Below are 15,503 nucleotides of genomic sequence, written 5' to 3'. Positions count from 1 at the left end.
TCTTTCTCATTGATGTTGCTCTCTCTCTATCCCTCTCTCTTGCTCGCTCTCTCTAAAAATAAAAAAATAAAAAAAGGTAAAAACTAATTTATAAAATAAATGATCCTTGGGCAGCTGTGATCCTTGGGCAGAATAGGCAGCTAAGAGCTTTGGTGTCCAACTCTAGGTTCAGAGCCTGGGTGCCCTGGACAGGGGACTCATCTCTGAATCTTGGGTGCCCATCTGTGAATTGGGGATGATGAGAGTACCTCTCTCAGAGGTTATCATGAGGAGGGAGTGGGTTTGGGCACAGAGAGCATCAAGCAGGGCCCAGCACATGAAAGTCTCCCAAGAGGCAGCTGCTGCTGATTCCGAGAATTGGGTTGGACAGGCCTGGGATCTAATATCCATGCTGCTGCCAAGCTGTGTAACCTGGCCAAGGGGAAAGTCCTCGTCCTCTCTCTGCCTTGTGTTTTATCGTTCTTTGGGTTTTTTCCCCTGTAACTGGGGTCAGGTCTGTAGCCTGGTCAGGTGTGCAGATAAATGAAGGACTCTGGGCTGAGTGCTTAGAAGAGGGGCTAGAACCCAGCAGGTGTGCAGTAAGTGTGTGGGTTGCTCTCTAAGGGGACACACTTCCTTCCTATGCGCAGTTCCTAGGGGCCTGACTATCAGTGCCTATGCTCTCTGCGACTCCTTATACAACTCCAGGAGCTGTCATAACCCACTTTTACAGGCGGAACTGAGGCAGAGAGGCTGAGCTGCCAGTGCAGGGCCACACAGTGAGCTCCCAAGGTGGGTTGGCTCATGCTACTTCATGGCACAGAAAATGAGGTGGCACAGTGTGTAGCAATAGAGCCCAGGTTTGAGCCCTGGGCTGTCTGACTCCTAAGTTCCAAGCTTGTCTGGGAATCCCAGCATCCCCCATTCCTGGTGCAGGCCCCTACCTTTAAGTAGCAGCTCCTCTCCTCTTTCTTGGAGGCCCCCATAAGGTCAGGAGTTTGGGGACTGGGTGGGAAGAGGAGTGTGGTGAAGGAGCCAGCTGTGCTTGGAGCTGCCCCAGGGTGGGGCTCCTGCCTGATCATTATAAACACGGTCAGTTCCTCTGTTTGTCCTGCCCTCCGAGTGGTGCCAGAGGGAAGGGGTGGCCCCAGGCAAATATCCGGAGGTGTGCCCCTCTACCCCTTCCCCCTGTGGGGTCACCGCCTGCACTGCGCAGAGGGGCACAGTTTATGGGTGGGTGTTCTGGGTTGGCTGCCCCATCTGCCAGGCTGCTTCCTGCCCACGCATCTGGATCCTGAGCTCCTCCCTCTCCTCGGTTAGTAAGGGGTCACGTGGCAAACCCTCCCCTGCGAGGCCTGGCCGGGAGGTGGAGGATGGGCAGAGCAAAGAGTAAGAAAGGCCAAGGGGAAAAGTGAGGCTAGGTCTGGGAGGCGCGGCGCGGAAGACAGTGCAAAGGTGATAGGATATGGGGCAAAGATCTGGGTGACAGCGCGGGGAAGATGGGAGAGGGTCTGGTGAAGGGTGTAGGGTGGGTCAGGGCCACCAAAGGAAGTCTGGGAGGGAGGGCTGTACAGTGTTCAGAGGCCTGGAATCGGGGGAGACACTGCAGGGACTCCTGGTTTGGTTGGGGCTATAGAAGAGGTTGAGGCAGAGGCAGAAGCAAAGAGGCCCCCTCCCTGACCAGGGCTGTCCCACCCCATATCTAGACAGCTGGGGTCCCTGGAGTATGGAGGACAGTGCCATGGCTGGGAGAGCTCGGCCCAGATCTGATTCTGGCCACCTGCTGGCCAAGAGGCCCAGACCAGTTGAGACAGGTTAGCTGCTGGGTTCCTGCCCACCGCCCTCCACTGCCAAACCGGTTCTCCTGGAGGCTGTCCATTGAAGGTCCTTCCTCTGAGCAAAGGGTGGCAGCCTATTTGGCCTCACAGAGCTGCTCCCACAGGAAAGGAGTCGCTCTCTCATGGGAGGAGAGTCGGGCTGAAGAGGCCACATCCCAGACATGCTTCTGAACGTCCTCATGGGTCATAAGACTCCCTGAGCTGGTGGCTGACCCTGTGCCAGGCACTGGGAAGCTAGCCATGAGCCAGACAAAATCCCCCCTGGGTGTTTCCTCTCGTCCTTAGATAGCAGCTCACAAGCACCTCCTCTGGGAAGCCTCCCTTATTTTCACCCTCCCATCCCTCCAGTCTGGGTCTGGTACTCCCTGACCCCAGCCCCGGCCACTCTGGGCTATCAGAAGCTGTCTTTATCACCGCTGTGTCCCTAGTACCAACCGGCACAGGCTGGGCACAAAGGAATGAGTTATTACTGAATGAGTGGGAGAATAAATGAATGGATGAGTAAATGAGACGTTTTGTTCCCATTTTACAGATGAGTAACCCGAAGCCCCAAGAGGAGATGGCACCTGCCCAAGGACACTTCTAGCACAGCCAGTGCCAAACCAGGTCTGTGGACTCCAGGGCTCATGGGGGACAGAGGAGCCAGACCTGAGTCCCCTCCTCCCTCAGACACTGCTAGAAGTAATCCTAACCATCAGAATAATAAATAAGGAGAGGCCCTCCTTCTGTGCCCAGCTCTGTTTGCATTAACTCATTTAATTCGCACAGCAGTCCTGTTGAGGTTGGTCCAGGCACAGAGAAGTGAAATCACTTATTCAGGGTCACACAGAGTAAGTGGCAAAGAGATTTACTCTCTGGTCATCTGGCTCCTTCCCGTTATTTCTTTGGTCTCCCTGGGAACTCCATCTCAGGTGTCTCCCCTTTGGCCCCTTTGGGTTTTTTATTTGTTTGTTAATCCTCACTATTTTTTTCATTGATTATTAGAGATTAGAAAGGAGGGGAAGAGACGAAAGAGAGAGAGAGAGAGAGAAATATCATGTGAGAGAGGCAGGGAGACACATTGATTGGTTGCCTCCTGCACACACCCCAACCAGGGCTGGGGATCGAGCCTGCAACCGAGGTTGTACCCTTGACGGAAATCAAACCTGGGACCCTTCAGTCCAGAGGCCTTCCCTCTGCTGAGCCAACTGGCGAGGGCTGTCCCCTTTGTTTGTTTGTTTTTAAATCTATATATATTTATTGATTTCAGAGAGGAAGGAGAGGAGGAGGGAGATAGAAACATCAATGATGAGAGAGAATCATTGATCGGCTGCTCCTGCATGTTCCCTACTGGGGATGGAGCCCACAACCTGGGCATGTGCCGTTGACTGGAATCGAACCCGGGATCCTTCAATCTGCAGGCTGACACTCTAGCCTAGGGGTGTCGAACTCAATCAGAGAAGGGGCCAAAATCTAAAATCCAGCCTAAATCGCGGGCCGAATGGTTTACTGAACAGTCATAAACTGTCATTGTGATGGAAACACAGCGGAGTGCAGTGATGACAGCGCGGTGCGGGCCACATTGCAAGGCCTGGCGGGACGGATTTGGCCCGCGGGCCTTGTGTTTGACACATGTGCTCTGGAAGCTCAACGCGGGGCAGGCCGGAAGCATCCTGGAAGGCTCCTTAGGGGAAGTGGCGCTTGAGTTGGGCTTTGGAGGGTGTGTGTGGGAATGAGGCCAGTGGAGGAAAGCACTCCCCAACTGAGAAAGGTAGACATTCTCAGTTGTGGAGCATGAGCTGGGATAGCTTGAAAAAAAACGAGGCTGCAGGTTCTGGCCATGGCAAGGTGGGCGATGAGCAGGAAGGAGGGTCTGGGGCAAGTCGGAGCAGGCCCTGACTGCCAGGCTCAGAGGGAAAGGAAGAAATTAGATCATCACGCCCCTACTGTGTGTCAGGTTCTTCCCTGTAAGAAGGGTGGCAAGAGTCCCCCCATTTTACAGGTGGGCAAACCAAGGCCAGAGAGTGGGTCCTTCTGCCCAGGGGTGGACCAGGAATTTCAATCCGTCCCGCAGGCCTTGTGTTTGACACATGTGCTCTAGCCAATGAGCCAAACCAACCAGGTTTTTAAAATCAGCTTTCATTTACACTGTGCTTGGTACTATTCTAAATACCTGACTGGAGACCCCAGACCAGGGGTCCTCAAACTTTTTAAAGTGGGGGCCAGATCACGGTCCCTCAGAGAGCTGGAGGGCCGGACTATATGAACTACTAATTCCTACTGTAACACCTCGGCTGTGCTCACTGCCCAAAAAACCTGGCGGGCCGGATCAGACTCCTCTGCGGGCCGCATGTGGCCCGCGGGCTGTAGTTTGAAGACGCCTGCCCCAGACCCTAAAAACACGGCCTGTGTTGTCTGTTAGTGTCTGTTGTGATGTGGTCTTCCCAAATGTGTGATCTTGGGGAGGAACTTCCCTCCTCTGGGCCGCAGTCTCCCCTCTGTGCAGTGGGAGTGGAGCAGTCAGGGGGCGCGGTGAGGCTCAGTGGCCTTTCGTTAAACAAGAAACCAAAGGGGTGTAGTATTCCTGGCCCAGAATCCGGGCTAGGAAAGCATGATGGTCATGGCCAGGCCGTTAGGAACAGGTCACTGAGCATACTGTGTGCTAGACACTGTGCTAGGCATGGGGCTGGGACTGGGCAGATGAGACCTGGCCTGCAGCACTGATATTCTAGTGATGCGGCTGTAGACGCTAAGCTAGTAAACACAGGAATAAAGAGCAGGATTTCCAGAAGTTAAATGTGCCATGAAGTGGGGCGTGGGCTCTTTTATTGGGGGAGTCAGGAAAGGATTCACAAGGACTCTGAGGCCTGAAGGAGGGGAGGGAGGCAGCCATTGTGGACACTGGGGAAAAGTATTCCATGAAGGGGACAGCAGTGTGAGGCCCTGGGGTTAGAAAGCCAGTGTGAGCGAGGGCAAGATACAAGTCGAGAGGTAATGGGGCAGGTCATGTGGGTGGGTCACAGGGACGACTCGGCTTCTCCCCTGAATGAGATGGAGCCATGGGGGCGCTCAGCAGAAGAGAGATGGGATTTGACTCAGGTGCCCATGGGATCCCTCGGGCCATGAAGGACAGTTGACTGGAGGCGGTGGGAGGAGTGAGAGACCAGTTAGGGGACAAGAATGGACAGGACCAGGGCAGGCCAGAGAAGCCGGGAGAAATGGGCAGGTTCTGGTGAGTGGCCCCCTCCTGCAGGCCTGCCACAGGAGCCCACGTCTGCGCCCTCCTGGTACTAAGCTTGGCACCATGTTTGGGAAGAAGAAGAAGCGGGTAGAGATCTCAGCACCATCCAACTTCGAGCACCGCGTGCACACGGGCTTCGACCAGCATGAGCAGAAGTTCACGGGGCTGCCCCGACAGTGGCAGAGCCTGATCGAAGAGTCAGCTCGTCGGCCCAAGCCCCTCATCGACCCCGCCTGCATCACTTCCATCCAGCATGAGGCCCCCAAGGTATGCCAGCACCCCGCCTTTCCTGACCCTCACCAGTCCCCACGAGGGACCCCAATCCTTAACCACATACTTGACCTTGTGGCCAACATCTCCTCGCTGACCCCCATTCCTTATGACCTCCAAATACATGCCCCAACCCTCCACACTCATCCTCACCAGTGCTTCCCTTTCATCCACCCCTTTACCCACTGACACCTTACTAGCCTCCAGCCCCGAGAACCCCACACTTTCCTTGATCCCTCCAACAGTCCGTCCACACCAGCTCCGAAGTTGTGCTCTCCCAAGGGCCTCACGCCTAGAGCTCTGTGTTCCTGACCCCAGTGCCCTAACTTGTCCTTGGGTCTTCACAGATCTCCATGGCAGAGTGTGTGTGTGTGTGTGTGTGTGTGTGGCAGGGCAGGGCAGGGCAGGGGCAGGGGCAGGGGGGGAGAGGGGGCAGACCTATTCGCAGATGGTGACCCCCCTTAAGTGGTCAAGGCTTAGCTGAGGAAGCCCAAGGAAGAGGCCTGATCCAGGCCCAGGATTCAGACCCACTTTTTAGAGAGAGACACCTCAGCTAAGGAGTGAGGAAGAGGAGGAGTCCTGAGGCAGATGGTGAGCAGCAGGGCTTAGTGGAGGAAGAGGCCCATGTGAACCTTGGGATTTGGGTTTGGGATTGTTTGTTTTCTGCCAGCAAACTAGCATAGCTGGGATTTGAACCAAGGTCTGTTTAAAGGCTTTGCTCTTAATCCCTTTCCTGCCTCCAAGGTTCAGGTGCTCTGGCCTGGCCCGCAGTGAGGCCGCCTGGTGGCTGGACTTTATCCCCAGGGCAGTGGGAACAGGAAGGGCCTCGGGCCAGGGGAACGAATCAGGATTGCTCCAGGGGTGGAGGTGGGTGGAGCAGGCTTGCAGATGACTCATCCTCTCCAGGCCCAGCCTGGCAGGCGGAGGCCCCGGGTCAGTGAGGTGGGTGTAGACACAGTGCAGACACTCTCCCACCTGGTCTTAGTCTGGGGCCCACTGCAGTGTCCCTGTGTCCCATGCAGGATGCTTCTGGGTATTTCAAATTGTTTGTTACCTCTTATAAAGTGAGAGATTTCATGTCCAAACTTTTGTTTCTGGCTTCTCCTGACTCATCAGCTGAGGCTGAGTGGCAGGCACTGACTCTGAGCCCCACACCCCACCTGGGCCACCAGGAAGAAGAGGCACCTTGTCTTAATTCACACAAAGGTGCCACACAGGCCAGCACTGTCCTGGGGCCCCTGTGTTTTTGCTGCCCAGTCCTCCCAGGCCCTTCCTCCCTCCCCCAGGCACTTCTGACCCTAAGGCCTGACCAACTGTCTGCCAGGCTTCCGGGCTGGCAGCCAAGGCCCAGCAGAGGCAGGGGCAGGCCCCATAGGGGCACAGTGGCCAGTAGGTGGGTTTTGTGGGATCAGTGTTGCTACACAGTAGAGGCAATTCTGACTTCAGGCTGTCTGGAAGCCCTGGGCCCATGTCTCTGTGTGTCAGTGGTTGACAGCACAGAAGAGGGGGCCATATTCTCTGCTTCCCACCGCCTCCACTCAGCTCCCCTCACTCCCTCACAGTTCAGCAAATGTTTATTGAGTGCCTTCTGCAGACCGATGCTGCTCTAGGTGTTCAGATTTAGCAAGAGCAGAAACCCAATTGCTGCTCGCACACACATTGCACCTGGGGAGCTGTAGGTGTCTTTACATCCCTGATTTTATTTATTTATTTAATTTTATAAATATATTTTATTGATTTCAGAGAGAAAGGGAGAGGGAGAGAGAGATAGAAACATCAATGAGAGAATCATTAAGCTGCTGCCTCCTGCATGCCCCCTGCTGGAGACCAGCCCTGCAACCTGGGCATGCGCCTTTAACTGGAATCGAACCTGGACCCTTCAGTCCGCAGGCAGATGCTCTATCCCCTGAGCCAAACAGCTAGGGCTCCACTGGTTTTAAGTGCTTTAAAGAAAAGGCAGGAAAGAGGGACAGGGAGTGTTAGGGGCTGGCATTTTAGATGGTTAGCAAAAGCCTCCCTCTGAGAAGCTGAGTTTCCAGCAAAGACCTGAGGAGAGGAGGGAGCCACGGCATACTTGGAGGAAGATGTTCCAGGCAGAATGAACAGCCAGTGCAGAGGCCCTGAAGTAGGAGCTTCCTTTGTCCCTGAAGAGCAGTGAGGCCCAGTGCCTGGAGCTCAGTGGGGGACAGCGAACCCTGGCGGCTGTTTCTCAAAGAGGAAGCCAAGACCTGGCTGAGGGTGGTGGGCATGGAGAGGGTGGGCACTGGGTGGATTTGGAACACACACTCCACCCAGCCCCCAAGGGCATTCTCATTGCCTTCCCCACTCCTGGGGTACTCTTGCCCTCTATGTTGGGCCTAGTCCTGTGTGACTCTCCCTGTACCCAACCCTTGGCTTCCAGGGGAACAGAGAATGGGTTTTTGGGGTTAACAACACTGGCAGGCTGCAGGGGAGGGAGCGCCAAGCTGTGCCCTGGTCCCAGCATCCTGTAATTTCCAGCTCGCCAAGGTTGATTATGGAGCAGCATGGCCTCTGCCCTCCCCCTTCACCCACAGGGCGGAGCCTCCCCCAGCCCGGAGAGCGGAGAGCGGGAGAGACAGGAGGTGCTTCAGCCAGCTTCTGGCTGGGGCATGGGGCGGGGCAGCCTGCCTGAGGGGAGGTTACTCCTTCAGCCCCCCTCCTGCAACTGACTTCTCTGTGTGAGGGCGGGGGTGTGGGAGGGGGTGCTGCCCCCATTATCGCCCCATGGCATTTCTTCATTTGTCTCTGTCTTGTCTCTGTGTGTGTTGTATTGTCCTGTCCTTGTGTGTTGGTTACACATCCTTTGTCCCCCTCCTACTTGCCCCGCCCTTCTCCCACCACTGACCTGGATGCTGGACCCCAGACCATCGTGCGGGGCAGCAAAGGTGCCAAGGATGGGGCCCTCACGCTGCTACTGGATGAGTTTGAGAACATGTCAGTGACGCGCTCCAATTCCCTGAGGAGAGACAGCCCGCCTCCACCACCCACTCGTGCCCGCCAGGAAAATGGGATGCCCTCGGAGCAGGCCGCCATACCCAGAGAGGGCCCAGAGAAGGCAGGCAGCCAAAGCCGGGTTGCTGGCCACCGTGAGGGGAGTGGCAGTGGTGGTGACAAGCGGCGGGTGGGGCCGGAGAAGAAGCCCAAGTCTTCCAGGGAGGGCTCAGGGGGGCCCCAGGAACCCTCCCGGGACAAGCGACCCCTTTCTGGGCCTGACGTCAGCACCCCCCAACCTGTTGGTGTGGCCAGTGGGGCGAAGGTGGCTGCTGGCCGGCCCTTTAACACGTACCCGCGGGCTGACACGGATCATCCATCCCGGGGCGCCCAGGTAACTAATCCCCCACCCCAGGATCCCGCATGTCTCCCTCCCCAAAGCTTTTCCTATCCCCACCCACCTACTCCAACCTGTGCCCTGCCCACTGTGCATCTCCACCTGACCACCATGTGTCTGTGCCACCGCCGTCCTACTCAGGAGAGCAGAGCTGGCCCCTGGCCCCTCCACTGACAGCCTCCTCTCCTTTCTGTTTCAGGGGGAGCCTCACAACATGGCCCCCAATGGGCCATCAGTGGGGGCCCTGGCTGTCCCACAGTCCTCTTCCTCCCGGCCTCCAGCCCGAGCTCGGGGCCCCCCCAGCCCTGGAGTGCTGGGCCCCCATGCCTCCGAGCCCCAGCTGGCCCCGCCAGCCCGAACCCTCACTGCCCCTACTGGCACCCCTGCCTCTGGGCCTCCTGGCCCCCGCTCTCCACAGCGGGAACCCCAGCGTGTGTCCCATGAGCAGTTCCGGGCTGCTCTGCAGCTGGTGGTGGACCCGGGCGACCCCCGCTCCTACCTGGACAACTTCATCAAGATCGGCGAGGGCTCCACGGGCGTCGTGTGCATCGCCACCGTGCGCAGCTCCGGGCGCCTGGTGGCCGTCAAGAAGATGGACCTGCGCAAGCAGCAGCGGCGGGAGCTGCTCTTCAATGAGGTGGGCTCTGGTCCCCGGGCCTGCCCTCGCCTTCCTCCCATGCTCCTCCACCCGATGGTGTGGAGCTCTGAGGTGGCCCCTTGCCGGCAAGCTTGTTACAAAAGCAGGCACCCGCTCCTTGCAGAGGGGCCCTGTGGAAGCAGCCTCTGGACTCTGGTGCAGGGTCATTCAGCACTGCCCGTAGCCCGGCCCTCAGCCCCCGTCACTGTGAGCTTCGGTTGAATGGAGCCCTGTAAGCAGTGTGTTCCCACCTCCCCCATCCCCATCCCACCTTTCATCCCACCTCGGCTCCTACCTACTTGTCCTGATCTCAGCCCTGAGCTCGGCCCTTCTCGGAACTCCTCTCCCCACACCAGCCTCGTCTTCAGGGCCACTCAGACCAGCAGAAAAGTGCGTTTGCGTGGAGAAGAGAGCACCCTCAGAATACAGGCTTCAGACTAAGCTGCCTTTGTGGTCTGTTGGCTTTGGCAGTGGGGAAGGCAGTCCAGGGCGATCCCGATTAGCAAGAATGGCAGGTGGAACTGGGCTGCCGTGTGGAGGAACCCAAACCCTGGCCCAGGAGTGAGGTAGGAGGACGGCTGGTGGCCCTCCCCCTACCACGCTGACCCGGCCTCCCTCGCCAGGTGGTGATCATGCGCGACTACCAGCACGAGAATGTGGTGGAGATGTACAACAGCTACCTGGTGGGCGATGAGCTCTGGGTGGTGATGGAGTTCCTGGAGGGCGGTGCCCTCACTGACATCGTCACCCACACCAGGTACTGCCAGCAGCACAACCCTGGCCGCACCGGCTCTGTCTCCCCAGCTCCCTCAGGGGCGCTAGATCTCCCTAGACCTCTCCCCTGACAGGACCAAGTCCCCTCCAGACCCTTTGGGGTGGCGGAGCCAGCAGGGCTGTATCCCCCTCAGACACCCTGGCTGGACTGGACCCCCCTCAGACCCTGTTTACCCCAGTTGCTTACCCCTCCCACACAGGATGAACGAGGAGCAGATTGCCTCAGTGTGCCTCGCCGTGCTGCAGGCCTTGTCTGTGCTCCACGCTCAAGGCGTCATCCACCGGGACATCAAGAGTGACTCCATCCTGCTGACCCACGACGGCAGGGTGAGCATTCGGGTGGCTTGGGCTTCCGCTGCCCCTCCCCCGCTCCCCCCTGCCTTCAGGGGCGGCTCTGGCCCCCGGGGCAGCGTCTTGGGGAGCAGTCAGGAGTCTGGAAGGGGCCTGTGGCTCCAGAAGAGGTGTGCATCCTTGGTTCTGCGGACCCGGTTGTCGCAGAGGCAGGCCGATGCCCTCACACTCCAGGGAAGCAGAGGCCCAGGGCGTGAGCTTTGGATCCAGCTCTGGTCTCAGCCCTGGCATCAGCCCGGGTACCCGTAGGACTCAGGCCACTTCCCCAAGGCAGACCCTGAGTGGAAGTCAGAGGTGTGATGTGGAGGCAGGGGCACACCTAAGGGCTTCCTGCGAGAGGCGGAGATCCAGCATGTCAGAGGCCAAGGAATTAAATGGGGATGCCTCCGCCCACCCTCCCCGCCAGCACCTCTGACCTCGCTGCCTGCGCCCTGCCCCAGGTAAAGCTGTCAGACTTCGGGTTCTGCGCCCAGGTGAGCAAGGAGGTGCCACGGAGGAAGTCATTGGTTGGCACGCCCTACTGGATGGCCCCAGAGCTCATCTCCCGCCTTCCCTACGGGCCAGAGGTAAGCCACTAGTTGTTCGGCTGTCACACCAGTTCATGCTGTGAACATGAATGGTGGGGTTCAGAACAGCCAGAGGGAGGGAGTGAAGTGGGTCTCAGTCTGGGGAATGGGTCTCCAGGGATGATTTTAGAAGAGGTAAGCATTCATTCATTCATTCTTTTTTTAAAAAAAAAATTATTTATTTTTATTATTTAAAAAAAATATATTTTCTTGATTTTTTACAGAGAGGAGGGGAGAGGGATAGACAGTTAGAAACATCGATCAGCTGCCTCCTGCACACCTCCTACCGGGGATGTGCCCGCAACCAAGGTACATGCCTTTGACCGGAATCGAACCTGGGACCCTTGAGTCCACGGGCCGACGCTCTATCTGCTGAGCCAAACCAGTCAGGGCATCATTCATTCATTCTTGATTGGGTATTTGTTCTGAGTCAGACCTAGCGCTTGGCAGTGAGAACAGAATGCTGAGCAGAAGTGGTCACGGTTTTGATTGACAGTTGGTGCAGAGGCCACAAAGTGGCTGGCTGGCTCCTGGCTGGTTGGCCTGAAGATGCTTTTGCAAGCATTTAAAAAAGAGAAGTCTCGCCGAGACCGGTTTGGCTCAATGGATAGAGCGTCGGCTTGGGGACTGAAAGGTCCCGGGTTCGATTCCGGTCAAGGGCATGTACCTTGGTTGCGGGCATATCCCCAGTAGGGAGTGTGCAAGAGGCAGCCAATCGATGACTCTCTCTCATCGATGTTTCTAACTCTCTATCTCTCTCCCTTCCTCTCTGTACAAAATCAATAAAATATATATTTAAAAAAAAAAAAAGAGAAGTCTCTCAGAGAAGTCCAAATTTCCATTCTCCATCAGAAGACATCAGAGATGTTTGGTCACATGGAGGCCAAATTCCCACAGAGCAACAGTAGGCTGCTCTGCTGTACGAAGGGCGGCACCTTCGTCTTGGTCGTAGCCCCCACCATTCCTATTAGTACACGGACCTGCGTCCCTGCGTCCCCTGCCGCCCTAAGGCTGTGAGCTGCCCCTGAGGGTCCTCCACCGTCAGACAGCAAGGCCTCACCCAGTGCCTGGCCCTGGGACAGACATCCTGGGAAGCACATCTTGGGGGCCTCAGGCTGGAGTGGGTCACACTGGGAGGGGAGACTGGTGTGAAATTCTGAGGGGACATCTCAATCAGGACAGCCTGTGAGTGACAAACCCTGCCCAAATGGATTTCGCAAAACCTGGAAGCTGAGGGTCCCCAAAATTGTGACAGGATTCAGGCCTAGCCATCACATGCTCCCTCCCTTCAGGCCCTGATTTTCTCTGCAGGGTTCACTCAGTCAGGTGCTCCCCTTGTGACAGCAGAGATGACCCCAATAACTGGGCATGTCTCCCTCCTGTGAACACCATAGGATATTTGGCTTATAGTCTCAGAGTCGACTCTGATTCGTTTAGCTTGTGTCATGTGCCCATTCCTGACACAGTTACTATGTCCCAACCAACCTGGTCATACGCTTGCCTCCCCTTCCCCCTACCTGCCCCTGGCACCAGCTGTGCTTAGCAGAAGGAAGGGACAGGCTTGGTGGGCAGAATTCCTCAGGGGTTCCACGTGAAGGTGCGTGCGCTTGGCAGGCTGCGGTCAGAGCAGGGCTCCAGGTCCGGGGCTCAGAGAGGCAAAGGCAGAACTGGTGCCGCCCTCCCTGGGCTTCCCCCAAGCCCTGGCCCACCTGGCACAAGCCCTGCCATCTCTTCCTCCACTGCAGGTGGATATCTGGTCGCTGGGGGTGATGGTGATTGAGATGGTGGACGGGGAACCGCCCTACTTCAATGAGCCACCCCTCAAAGCCATGAAGATGATTCGGGACAACCTGCCACCCCGACTGAAGAACCTGCACAAGGTGGGCCCTGCGGGCAGGCAGGTAGTGTGAGGAAGATATGCAAGCCTGTAGGGTGGCTGGTGTGGCCAGGACTGGGCATTGCTATCTCCGGGGGTGGCATTTACTGTAGCTGGGCTCAGTGCCCTCCTCGTCGCACAAGTGCTCACACTGCCCTGACTGGAGGCACACGGCATGGTCAGGCCCCCGAGAGGGGCCTTCCAGGTAGAGCTGTCTGGGGGAGGGGGTGCCTCCAGGGCCCCGCTGCTGACAGCTCCTCACCAAACTGAAAATAGGGAGGAAAGGAGTCTGTGGGGCCAAGCTGTAGACACAGGGCACCTCTTTCCTCCCGACCTGGGCAGTAGATGTCAGCCAGTGACAGAGAAGAGGCGACTGAGGCCCACAGCGAGTGAGCAGTGGAGCTGGCACTCAGACCCTGCCCTGCCTCCACAGGTGTCACCGTCCCTGAAGGGCTTCCTGGACCGCCTGCTGGTGCGTGACCCAGCCCAGCGGGCCACGGCAGCTGAGCTGCTGAAGCACCCGTTCCTGGCCAAAGCGGGCCCGCCCGCCAGCATCGTGCCCCTCATGCGCCACAACCGCACCAGATGAGGCTCGGTGCCCTGTCCCTGAACCAAAGAGCCCCTGGGGTTACCCCTGCCTTGCCGAAGCCGGTAGGGGGCCGGCCCCTGCTCCTCCTGGCCTGGGAGACACTCCGTGTGGCACTGCCTTCGTTCCGGGCGGTGTGTGGGACCCTACTACTGAACTCCAGTTTGGTTTGTGACTCAAAATATGGGATTTGTGGGAGCAGGTGAGGCTCCCAGATCCTCCAGGACAGGCCCTCCCTGCACTTCCCCGTCCCCAGGAAGGACAGGCAGCTTCCCATCACTGGAACTCTGCAGCAGGGGCTGCTGGCGATGGAAAAAACACTACGAGGGAGGCGCGCGCACGTGTGTGTGTGTGTGTGTGTGTGTGCGCGCGCGTGTGTGCGCGCGCGTGTGTGCGTGCGCGTGCACATGGGTGTGCACACGGCAGAAAGTTCAGCTCCTCTGTCCTCCAGACTGCGCGTGGGTGTCTCTGACCTGGCCTCACAGACACCCCCCTCTCCCCCTGAGCCATGCGGGGGTCGATCATGAATGTCTGAAGAGTGGCCTTCTCCCTGAGCCCTGCATCTCCTTTCCGTGGTTGGATGGGGAGACAGGTCAGGGCTTCCCCCACCCCCAGCCTCTGCAGAAAATGACTACTGCACCTGGACAGCCTCTTCTTTTCTAGAAGTCTATTTATATTGTCATTTTATAACACTCTAGCCCCTGCTCCCAGCGGGGACAGATGGTCCCTGCCCTGTGGGGGCACCGGGGACAGAACCACTGCTTGAAGAATCAGGTTCCTGTCCCCTCAGCGCAGCCCCACCTTCCCTCCCTCAAGTTAGTTTTACAATTAAAGCATTTTCTTGATTGGTGTGTGTGTTTGTGGAGTGTGTAGAGGCCCCTGTCTGCCCACACTGTCCAGGCGGAGGGACTCTAGGGTCAGGAGAGGGCGGGCCTGGCTAACCCAGGATTCCAGCCCAACTTCGGGCAAGGGCTATGTCTGGGGGCGAGTCGGGAGGTCCAGGTCAAAGAGCAGCCGGCAAATTGACCCCGCCCACCCCTTCCTCCAAGCCTGGAAGCGTCAGTTTACAAGTCTGAATGCCGGGATGACCAGTGCACCAAACCTGCGGTTTCTGGCAACTTATTTAAAGGTCTTGAGCATGTTCAGTGGGTAGGGATTAATCCTGAGTGGATGCTAGTACATTTCAATGGTCAGACGGGCTTAGGGGCTTGGCTAAGGTGGATGGATCAGGGCTGCCAGCTTCCCAGAAACTTCATCAGTCAAGCTCTTCCCTGCAGGCTGACTGTGCCTGAGCCTAAGTCCCAATGAGGGAGGAGTCCAGCTGTTATTGAGTGACAGTGCAGCCCTCCAGGGCCTCGGTGTATCCTCCCCAGCATGCTGAGAGGGGCTGGGCAGGAGCAGCTTCCCTGGGCAGCGGGGAGCACGGGGAGAGCCCCTCTCCATAGCCCTCCGGTGTCACCAGCCTGACTTGTGGGTGGAAGTGTGTGGTGAGGACGGAGAGACTCCAGCTTGGTCCACTACCACGCTCCTCCACCGCCACGTGACTAACTCCACAGCACCCTTCTCCACTGGTCCTGGCCTCCCCCAAGAATGGGGGTGCTGGTTCTGTGACAGCCTGGCCGAGTCCATGCACGGTCTAGGTAAATAATCACATTTAAACAGCCCAGTATGAGCAGTAATTGCTGTGTGTGAATGTGTCTGGAAAAAATACGCCAAATAAGGAGAAATAACCAAAAAGACCAAAATAACCTCTGACAAACTTTTTTATAATGCTTTGAGCTTGAATACCTGAACAAATGAGCTGTGCCAGAATTTGAAGGATCAGGTAATTCCTACCTTGTACACATTGTTCCAAAAAAGAGGAAAAGAGGATAGCTGTCTGAGGCCATCTTGTAGGAGCCTGGAATTCCCATAATCCCCAACACATAAGGGTGGCGAAGAACAAGCGATGCAGCCGCACTGAGTGCCTGGAGGTGCCACTGTAGGCGGAGATGCCTGCTGAGACTGCTCCCACTGTGTCTTCAGTCACAACCTTCACAGGTCCTTGACTCCCTCTC

At 57.2% G+C, this 15,503-nt stretch overlaps 1 protein-coding gene across 8 annotated transcripts in view; it reads left to right on the top strand.

Annotated features, from left to right (window-relative positions):
* PAK4 (p21 (RAC1) activated kinase 4) overlaps positions 1 to 14,291 on the top strand; it is a 51,185-nt gene extending 36,894 nt beyond the window's left edge. For 2 of the 8 annotated variants that reach the window (XM_036408207.2, XM_036408209.2), the window contains exons 2-10: positions 2,350 to 2,423; positions 5,061 to 5,304; positions 8,192 to 8,653; positions 8,856 to 9,293; positions 9,917 to 10,050; positions 10,268 to 10,394; positions 10,859 to 10,984; positions 12,730 to 12,864; positions 13,294 to 14,291. In XM_036408207.2, coding sequence (XP_036264100.1) covers positions 5,101 to 5,304; positions 8,192 to 8,653; positions 8,856 to 9,293; positions 9,917 to 10,050; positions 10,268 to 10,394; positions 10,859 to 10,984; positions 12,730 to 12,864; positions 13,294 to 13,449 — 1,782 coding nt within the window. In that variant the 5' untranslated portion in view covers positions 2,350 to 2,423; positions 5,061 to 5,100 and the 3' untranslated portion in view covers positions 13,450 to 14,291. Of the gene's footprint in view, positions 1 to 2,349; positions 2,424 to 4,229; positions 4,850 to 4,990; positions 5,305 to 8,191; positions 8,654 to 8,855; positions 9,294 to 9,916; positions 10,051 to 10,267; positions 10,395 to 10,858; positions 10,985 to 12,729; positions 12,865 to 13,293 lie in introns of those variants that run through there. The other 6 variants (XM_036408205.2, XM_036408206.2, XM_036408204.2 and 3 more) reach the window with 5 other exon arrangements.
* Positions 14,292 to 15,503: the final 1,212 nt, after the last annotated feature.

Source organism: Pipistrellus kuhlii, unplaced genomic scaffold, assembly GCF_014108245.1.
Source record: "Pipistrellus kuhlii isolate mPipKuh1 unplaced genomic scaffold, mPipKuh1.p scaffold_m20_p_38, whole genome shotgun sequence".
Lineage (NCBI taxonomy): Eukaryota > Metazoa > Chordata > Mammalia > Chiroptera > Vespertilionidae > Pipistrellus > Pipistrellus kuhlii.
This window is presented reverse-complemented; position numbering and strand designations above follow the sequence as displayed.